At 39.6% G+C, this 10,525-nt stretch overlaps 1 protein-coding gene and 1 pseudogene across 1 annotated transcript; both read left to right on the top strand.

Annotated features, from left to right (window-relative positions):
• Positions 1-1,955: 1,955 nt before the first annotated feature.
• Positions 1,956-3,926, top strand: LOC109074324 (annotated as a pseudogene).
• Positions 3,927-5,573: 1,647 nt separating this feature from the next.
• LOC109064629 (POU domain, class 4, transcription factor 1) lies at positions 5,574-8,474 on the top strand. The gene is made up of 2 exons (XM_042757498.1): positions 5,574-5,988; positions 6,296-8,474. The coding sequence occupies exons 1-2, from the start codon at positions 5,866-5,868 to the stop codon at positions 7,277-7,279; spliced, it is 1,107 nt and encodes a 368-aa protein (XP_042613432.1). The 5' UTR covers positions 5,574-5,865; the 3' UTR covers positions 7,280-8,474.
• Positions 8,475-10,525: the final 2,051 nt, after the last annotated feature.

Raw genomic sequence — 10,525 nt, 5'->3', positions numbered from 1 at the left:
ACAGTTTTTACTGTATTTTTAATCAAATAAATGCACCCTTGGTGAGCATAAAAAAATTTCAAAAACATAAAATTTGTACCAACCCTAAATGTTGAGACATTATATAATAAACGAGTCATCAGCAATGCAAATCAACCCATACCTCTCTCTTAACAATCTCCAAATGGACCTTTTTCTAGACTCATGTGATGAGGTGTTTTACTGCACTGGATGAATCATTTCACTGGAGATTTAGTGATGAAATGGACGTCTCTTGTTGACACAGCTCTTGTTCCACTTACGAACGATGAAGTGAGTAGCAAGCGGTTTTTGTGTGTATTTCTGAGATGCTGATCTCACTGACAGGAGACAAAAGGGGAGGGAGGGGGTCTGTAAAAATAAGAAAACAAGGCAAATTTATGTTATTATGTAAGCGCATGCTCAGCAGTTTGTTCTTTGCTCACAAATGTGTGCAAACTCTCTCTCCAGGAATGTTTCCACATGCAGATGTCTAATTCTGAGTTTCAGACCAGCTGGCGTACAGTTAGACTACTCATAGTCTAGACAAAGTGAAGTCGCCATGTGCTGTGTTGACATGAAAGACCTGCAACAAATGACAGTAATGTAGTCGCAGCACCAATAGTCCGCCTGATGCAATCAATGTACAACATTGTTTTGCATCAGTTCGATGCTAATGAAGTTATCTCACAAGCGCTCAGCCACTGGGTCTGTCATTATGGGATAATAAAGCCATCATTTGGCAATGACCAATGAATTATGAGATTGAATAAGAATGAAATAAAACCTCTAACAGTTTACACTGTTGTGATGATACTCTTGAAACAAAGACAAAAGACACATCAGAAGAACAGGAAGATACAATTTTTAAATACAACAGAAAGAAAATTGTTTAAATAGGCAGGAAAATACAGATTTCAAAAGCAGCATTACAGGGATAAACGGGAGAAAAATGAATAAATAAGCATGCATGCATTGTAATGTCATGTTAAAAACATTTAATAATTAACATTTAATAATACAAATAATTGGCATTTGATTATTTGTTCGCAATGATGATTTTACTTTTGATATTTACTGTATATAGCTTTTCCTATCCTGTTTGTTTCTATTGATCCTGTATGATTTAAGGTTAACAGTCATTGCATTTACCTGTTGGTTTGCTCTGATCTACATCTCAAAGGTCTGTCAGCCGTTCATTTGTTGCAACAATCATGTGTTCTGCTCCAACTGCATCAAAGTTTGGCTGGAGAGGAGCAGTCAGTGTCCCACCTGTAGAGTGGTCATCACCCCAGAAAACCCCTGCAGAGAAATCATTGGTAATATCAACCGACCTCACCATCATATATTGTTATTTTTGAAATGTAAAGTTGTAGAACTAAGTTTTATGTGGGATGAGTGTGATTAAATATCTCTCTTAGTCTCTCTTCGTGTATTTATGTGTGTATATGCTCACAGGAGCCACAACTAACTGTGAGTCCAGTGAGAGTCATTCTGTGAAGAGACGCCTCCGAAAGACTCGAGGGGAGCTGCTTTTATGAGAATACGAGGTACTTCTAGTCAAACACCCAATGAAATGGTTTGATGAACACAATTTTCTTCCCTTTGTTGATGTATAATGTAGATTGGAATACCCATTTTAACATGTTTGAATCTATACCTCGAAATTCTGCAGACTTCCCTCCAAAATCAGCGCAAAAAATGTGAAAATATCTGGGCCATTCCATCTTGGCTTCCTCATAACTGACAGACTTGAACTACTAAGCCACATAACTCCAAATTTGACTTAACACGTTTTATGTTTTAATAAGATTTGCATGTAGGAAATTGTCCTAGCTGTGCAATGAAAACCAGGAAGATTCATTCACTCAGCTTATGAATCATCTGTCTTACAAAATGAAATAGAAACCCTTTTGAAAGAGAACGAGGACTTGAAAAGCAAAAACCTGAGCCTTGAGATGCAACTTAAGACGGCTGTGGAACCGAGCACGGTCTTGGTTCCTCAGAGTGAAACCAGTACTGTCGACCCGAGCGCTCTGGAGGAGTCGGCCAATAAGCTCAGAGCTACCAATGACCTCCACAGGAAGGTCAAACAGGACCTCAAAAGGCTAAAAGAAGTATGAATGTGATTGCTTTTTTGAATACAATTAAAAAATTGGTCAAAAAAAGAGCACAAAACAAGGCAATAAAACCCCATAATTTAGCCATTTTAAGATAACATGCATTGACTATATATCTACTATATATATATGTACATATATGTGTGTGGGTGTGGGTGTGGGTGTGTATATATATATATATATATATATATATACGTATGTAATTTGTATATGTATATTTATATATATGTGAGTGTATGTATATGTGTGTGTGTGTGTGTGTGTGTGAGTGTGTGTGTATGTATGCATGTAAATATGGGAAATGGTGTTATTTGTGTTCTGTGCTTAAAAATAAAAAAAGAAACTATTCTGAAAGCAACATGCTTCTTTTCCTCAGGCTAACAAAACTCTACATTCCCCAGATTTTGACCTAATCCAGGAAAATATGCACTTGAAAGCCGAAGTGGACAGCAGATTTCCTCAAAAGTAAGCACAGTGTTCATAATGTAATGTTGGTGAAGTATACTGTGAATTGAATTTTGATTAAGATTGAAATATTACAACAACGAATAGATTATTCACATTTATTTCATTTATATTTATGCATATTTACACAATATTAATAACTTAGATGTACAAAATTGATCTTATTAACAGATTTGTCTGTGTTTTACATTGAGGTTTGGCAGGTATACCGTCGCAACTCTTGAGGCTAAAATTCATCAGTATGAGCGGGAAGTGGCGCAGCTGAAAAGAGCTCTGGAGTGCAGTGATAAATACATCGAAGAGCTTGAAGCCCAGAACCAGAGGGACAGCCCTAAGTCTGAAGAAGGAGTTTGTTCAAACGCTGCCTCTGGAGGGACTCAAAACAGAGGGATTGAAAGAATCGCCCTGATGCGAAGGAGCCTGAGTGAAATGGAAGAAACTTCTGTTTGTACAGACCTGGACCGAAAGTGTTCAGAGCCTCCCAACAACCATGGGCGCCTCCTGACAACATCTGATGTGTGCCAAAGGGTAGGTTTTCTAGGAGGGACCTTGACTCCACAGAAGGATGGACTCAAAGATGTTATGGTTCCTTCTACATCGTCCTCAGCTCTCAGATCTCTGAGCTTGAAGAGTCCTGCGGTTTGTACTGATAGAAAGTTAGGTCCCAGACCTCTCACTTACCTGAGAAGACTCAGTTTTGATGATTGCCAGGGTCCAACCAGTTCATCCTCAGTCAACCAAAGCCCAGGATCCTTCCAAGTCAACAAAGGTGCTCCTTTTGGTCAGAAAGCCGCTGTGAATTCAGATAAGGAGGTCTTGTGTGGAGGCTGGATGGACTGCGGACCTGATCTTCTGTGTTTGAATGATAATAGAGAGGAGTTCAAGCCGTCCAAGGACCCTTTGGGTAACAGTGGAGCTTTTATGGATGCGGCGTACTTGGAAAGGATCTCTGAGCTGGACTCTATGATGGCTGAAGGTGAGAGCTCCAGCAGTCAGGTCTCTCACCTTCCTCTGGCATCATCTTCATCATGATCTCCAGACTTTGATGCCACCCAAATACCAGAACTGGATTTCTGTAGCAACCTCTTGGCTGATCCTGGAACAGCAAGAGAACACCAAACCACATCTTTGACACGGGAGACCACCCATTGTGATGCTGCTACGGCTTCAGAGGAGGAAGCTTCAGCTGTTGAGTTCAGTGACAGAGCTGGAGTTATGGTGGAAAATCCTACACAGCCCACCAAGCGCAAGTGTCCCCCAGGATCTTCCATCGAAACTCTCAAAACTAAAGTAGAAGCAGAAGCATCTCAAGTATATTCCAGCATGGTCTCCACTTTTATCTGATTCAGTGGGTTTACTTCTCAGTGACTTTTTAGGAGTTCAAGGAGATTTAACTGCCTTTCTATTCCCTCAGGGCTTTTTATTACAAATTTGCCTCACTGTTCATTATTATGACAGCAATGTGTGCTGGATGATGTTACTATATGTTATAAAAACCATTTCAGTATCCTGAGGGGATAAGGTGTTAACATTACGCTCTTCTCTTGAAATGAAACATATTTTTTTTTGCTATGGAATTTCAATGCTTTTGTGGTTGTACAGAATTGTGGCATTCTGAATAATTCTGTATTTGAACTGTGGAAACAATAAATGGTATTTGTGCATTTGGTTAAAAAATATTAAGCCATTTTCTATTTTTCAAATCTTTCCATAAATGTTTTTGTACCTGGAAGTTGACTAAATAAAACAATACAATACTGTTGTTTGTCTGCAATTTATAGTTTCATTTTCACATTTTCAAGTAGTTTCATGATTTATTGTTATGACAAACACTGTAATTGTCATAATTTTAATTATAGTGCACGCAAAAACATGTCTTTCTGTGTTTAATGGTGAATTATTCCTGTGTCATCACCGGAATACTAAACAAATCTATTTAATATCCACCTCCTTCACAGTCTTTTAGAGAATTAATTAATGCTAGTGAATTAACACTTCATTAGCTCCAACTAGACGCGTTAGGCGATTAAAAATTCATGCCTGATTAGAGTTTAGTGAAATATACATGATAGTTAAAGTTACGTAATCAATCAAGGCAATGCCACCATGCATGCCTTGAGTTAACATGAGCGCAATGTAAATATTCAAATACAAATTCCGCTTCTGAAACTGATATAATTACACACAAATTATGTTTTGACGTCTAGAAATGTAATATGTACGTGATTTGTAATGTATGCACAGCCTATGAAATATCTACAACGATTTTAGTTAGGCTATATATTTATGTAATATTTTTATTCGTTGTCTTTCCATTTATTTCATGTAATATAGCCCTTAAAACATGTTTAATAAATCAACGCGGTGCAACCAATACTAATATAAACATTAGCTAAATATAAATATCCAGGCTTGCAAATTCTTCTGAAACTGAAATAAACAAATACAAAATTAATAACATTTACAATTTTTGATCATTTTTTATGCAAACGATGTTTAGAATAAACTTAAAATGATATTCCTGTTTAGCTATAAATTTTATTTATCAATTTTAATTTATTTTTATTCATTCATATCATAAGAACAAATATAATTATTGTAAACATTTTAATAATATTATAAAATATATAAATATATATTGTTATTATAAAATTATTTAAAAAACAGTTATGCCAACTATCTTAAACAATTAGTTTAAGTAAACAAAAAGTGTCTGATCGTCTTGGACGTATTTATCTAATGTGCTTTAAAACATTTATTTATACAATTCTATAAGTCAGACATTTAAACAGCGCTCATTTGCATATCGAATGTTAGGGGTTACACCGTCACACTGTTTAACTCCACAACATTTTAAATTGGTGGCGGCAGCGCGCAGGCGCGCAGAATTCACAGGTATGGAAGGAAGCCCCCCTCATCGTCGTTAGGCCGATTTACAGTTCGAGGAGGACATGAGACGCGTAGAGGCGCGATGAGATGAGATGTGAGGAGAGGAGGAGAAGAGAGTCAATCGCGCTCGTCTCGCGAGAATAGGCGAGGCTGCCGGACGAGATGTGAGGGACTCAGGTGTAAGAGCGCTCCTCATCCACACACAGCACAGCCAAACAGAGACCGCCGCACACACACACACTGCGGGCATCTCCTCTGTACCATCAGCAGCCGAGCGCTACCGCATCCGCCTGACTGCTGCGAGACGCCAGAAGAGGAGGCGGGAGGAGCTGGACTCTCGCTTTGGTTTTTGTCCTCCTTTCGTGCACTTTATTTGAGCCGGATCACGGCAAACATGATGTCCATGAACAGCAAACAGCATCATTTCGCCATGCATCCCAGCATACCTGAGCACAAGTACACAACTCTGCACTCGAGCTCGGAGGCGATCAGAAGAGCCTGCCTGCAGACTCCACAGGTAAACGAGCTCCAAAACTTCTGCTTTTCTCCTCCCGCGTTCTCCTGCGCGCGCGAGGAGGAGCGCTGGAGGCGCATACACCGCCTTAATGTTTTTTTCATGTATACCACAGCAATCATCTGCACGCCTGTGATCTTTTCTGAAGGCATGCTCACTGAAGTCTCAGGCTTCACCCTTTTTTGTATTAATTTTTATGACTGGAAGCCTCTTAAAAGGAATATTCTCTGTGTTATGTGTTGACACTATTCCCCAGCTGACATCTCCCCTTTCTCTTTCTTTCTCCTTCTCCCCGTCTCTCCGACTCCAGCTACAAAGCAACATCTTCGCCAGTCTGGATGAGACGCTCCTGGCCCGCGCCGAAGCTCTGGCGGCCGTGGACATCGCGGTGTCCCAGGGTAAGAGTCACCCGTTCAAGCCCGACGCCACGTACCACACGATGAACACCGTGCCATGCTCGTCCACTTCCACCGTGCCACTCGCCCACCATCACCACCACCATCACCACCACCACCACCAGAACCTGGAGCCGCCCGACCTCATGGAGCACATCACCTCGTCGTCGCTCGCGCTGATGCCCAGCGCGCACGAGGGGGCCGGCGGAGGCGGCGGAGGTGGTGGCGGCGGGGGCTTGATCTCCACGTCGGCCCACTCGCACTCCCACATGCACGGGCTCACCCACCTGTCCCACCAGGCTGCCATGAACATGAACTCGCCGCTCACTCACCACGGCCTCTTACCGGGCCACCACGGCGGTGCGCACCAGTGCGCGCCGGGACTCGCCAACAACGGACTGCCCTCCATTAACGACTCGGACACGGACCCGAGGGAGCTGGAGGCGTTCGCGGAGCGCTTCAAACAGCGGCGGATCAAACTCGGGGTGACTCAGGCGGACGTGGGGGGCGCACTGGCCAACCTGAAGATCCCAGGCGTGGGCTCTCTGAGCCAAAGTACCATTTGTCGCTTCGAGTCTCTAACTCTGTCTCACAACAACATGATCGCGCTCAAACCCATCCTCCAGGCGTGGCTGGAGGAGGCCGAGGGCGCCCAGCGCGAGAAAATGAGCAAACCCGACATTTTCAACGGCAACGAGAAGAAGAAGCGCAAGCGGACCTCCATAGCGGCCCCGGAGAAGCGATCTCTGGAGGCGTATTTCGCGGTCCAGCCCCGGCCGTCGTCGGAGAAAATCGCGGCTATAGCTGAGAAATTGGACCTCAAAAAGAACGTGGTGCGAGTATGGTTTTGCAACCAAAGACAAAAACAGAAGAGGTTGAAATTTTCCGCGGCGCACTGATGGACTATTTCTAGGAGAGAGAAAAAAAAAATTAAACTGACTTTTGGGGACCAAGGATCATCGCTTTGGCTCAAACGCGTGTGCTCATGATTAGTACCGTTTTATTTTCACAACTCGTGTTTCTTTTCACTGTACTGGTGAATGTGAAGTATGCAAATAACAGGTAATCCAGATGAACTACTTTTCTGCGGTTCAACTCTACTTAGATAACCCCCCACCTCCCCAATGAATGACGAAAAATAGCCATTGATGGATTACCTCATAGTTTAACTCTATCCTATTTATTTATTTATGTATGTATTTATTTATGTTCGGCATATTTGTGTATTTATTCATTCCTACAGGGAACTGCTATATTTTTGATTATTAAATGTGTTCAAAGCAGATCCCTCTTTCACAGTCTTGCTGATGAACTAATGTGATCATTCAGTGTTGCAAAGGTCTGCTCTGATGAATACACAACTTAGTAGGAAAACGAAGGAAATTATACAGAGTCCCTTTTAAATAATAAAGGTGGCAACCACCGCTCGTATTTGTTGAAATTGCACTGAAATCTACTGTTATTTAGATTGGTTAGATATATTCAAATGCTTTTGTATATATATAAATATACGTACAAATGACACTTGCTCACCGTGCAAAACTCAATTCCCGATTTTTTATTTTCTATTTATTTTTTATTATTATGATTATTTTGGCAAATCAGAATTCTTCCTCTGCGGATATTAGTTAACTCGCATGATAAAGATGATTATGCTTACATTCTAAAGGAAAATTGTTCTTAAATATAATTTCGTTGGTTTGTATACTTTGGTTTGCAGTGCAAACATTCTATGCATTGAAAGGAAAAAAAAGAAAAAATACCAAGCACTACATAGAGTATCTACTGGTAGACCTTTGTGGATGGTGTAAGTCAATGTTTAATGCCTGTTTTCACATAAAGACACAACGTTGTTTGTCGTGTTAATTGTTCCTGAAAAAAGTTGTAATGATTTTTATTTTGTGCACAAGTATGTTTACAAACAGTGGCCACGTGCGCGTCACGAGACGTCTCACTCTGTCATACCTGTGCACCTGTCCAACAGTCTGCTGTCTTACCATCTTATCATCCAAACTTTTCTCCATTCTGTAAGCCAAATCCAGCTGCAGGGACACAAGTCCCGGCAATCTTCTAAATAAAAGATGGAAAATCAAAGGCTGTCATTGGGTGTATTTGATGAGAATCTTGTTCAACAGCACAAACAGACACATTCTTCGTTCTCAGACATAGTCGGCCTGTTATAATTTGAATTTACACATCAACGAGAAATGTAAAATGTATTCGTTTTTATTACGATTCATAATTTTTATCAGCATATACCCACTGGTACCTATAGGCTACCTCGTAAAATACTATTAGGAAAAAACGGCGAAACGATGGGCCCAGAAAGTTTTATGCCATAATTAAAACGCAATACAGGCAATGGAACCAAAAATAAAACAAAAAAAATAACCCAATATTAGCCCAAACCTCGTTTGTTTTGAAAGAGAAAATCGATCCAATAACATTTCGCCTTTTCTCTTTCTTTCTTTCTTTCTTTCTTTCTTTCTTTCTTTCTTTCTTTCTTTCTTTCTTTCTTTCTTTCTTTCTTTCTTTCTCTTACATTGGTTTGATTGGCTTCCTTATCAGCGCACATCTTTGATATACAGTCATTACTCCGGAAACATGCATTATTTATACATTTTATTTCTCTACATGATCTGGAATTCTCAGTCTAGACCGTGCATTCCGTTAGACCAGCAAAAACAGTTTTTTTTTTTTTTTTACAACGAAATTCAAGTTTTTAACTGTTAACAAGAAAATGTCTTCAGTTTAACAGAAGAAAATTGCAAAAATGGTAAATAAGAGACAAGACGGTCAATAATAATAATAATAATAATAATAATAATAATGATAAACAGTAATGAAAACAAAATAATATTAGTAATATTTTTTAATAAATGTCGCACATTGGGCCATGATTCTACTTGAGCATTAAATTTAAATACCCTTACTACGGTTTATTAAATAATTCATGCTCTGTGGTTTGGAAAATTAATAAACGGAATACAACAAGACACTAATTAAAAAGCTCGGTAATTGTTATCGGCGCCCTAATGGGATGTTAGTGTGTCAAACAAATGGAATTTTTGGCCATGCACGTGTCTGCTAAATGAGGTAACATGCGCATTACATTAGATCGCCATCTAATAGCAGACGAAACTCTTTGCGTATTATTTCCTCAAAACTGAAGCGAAGGCTGTGGAAAATAGGACGGGTTTTTACTCTGCCGAACTGACAATAAACATTTAATGAAGCCTGAGACCAGGCCGTCTCCAAACAGTGTCTTTTCTTCACCCTCACTATGACTAAAGAAAGGCGTCTAATTTCAAAAGTTTGTTTATTTATGAAACAATGGCACTGCAGATCTTTCTCACTGTAATATTGAAGAAAAAATCAGGGGGGAAGGGGTGGGGAGCTTTACATTTTGCTGCCTTTAAAAAAGATATGTTATATGTAGGTGATGCAATATTAATCGCGCTTTGCTGATATAAAATGCAATATTTTCAGACAGCTATCGGGGTTTTTCAGGGAAGCACTTGATGAAAGCAGGTCGCAGCTGCAGTGCTGCTGGAGAAAGAAACATTTATTGCTACTGTTTGGCTGTTGGCAACGAAGAGAAGAACGCAGTGAGTATATGAACATTTTCTTTGGGAAATAATGACTCGTATGATTTGACTGGCGTTAAAATTCTCCCAATCTAGACGTGCATTTGGATTGTTTTATAATTTGACGATTTATTTGGTGCGACAGTTTATGAAGAGAGAACAGATTTTATTTTTCAGCTTTAGTTTATAAGTGCAATCGAGTGAGTTTGTGGCTTCCGACAATGCATACATCTGTCTCAATTAGTTTTCTATTCTATAACAATTTCTACAAACGAATCTTTCAAAGAAATCTGAATTTGCAATTTTATTGCATTCGGCTTCATGCTGTCTGCCTTGGAGTTCAATTTTGAGATCGATGTTTCTTCTTACACTATAAAATGTTTTGTTGAATAATCTAAAAAAATATTTATGGTGAGAACTTAATTAACTCGTGTATTAAAGTCAAATGAAATATTTAATATGACTGCATCAACCTGACTACAATGCTTGAAAGAAATAATTTTTAAGAGTTAAGTCAGATAAAACAACTTGCTTTTTACAGTGGAGCACGATGTCGAA

Source organism: Cyprinus carpio, chromosome A6, assembly GCF_018340385.1.
Source record: "Cyprinus carpio isolate SPL01 chromosome A6, ASM1834038v1, whole genome shotgun sequence".
NCBI classification, from domain to species: domain Eukaryota; kingdom Metazoa; phylum Chordata; class Actinopteri; order Cypriniformes; family Cyprinidae; genus Cyprinus; species Cyprinus carpio.
The sequence above is the reverse complement of the archived record's forward strand: the minus strand, read 5'-3'. Positions and strand labels throughout refer to the sequence as shown.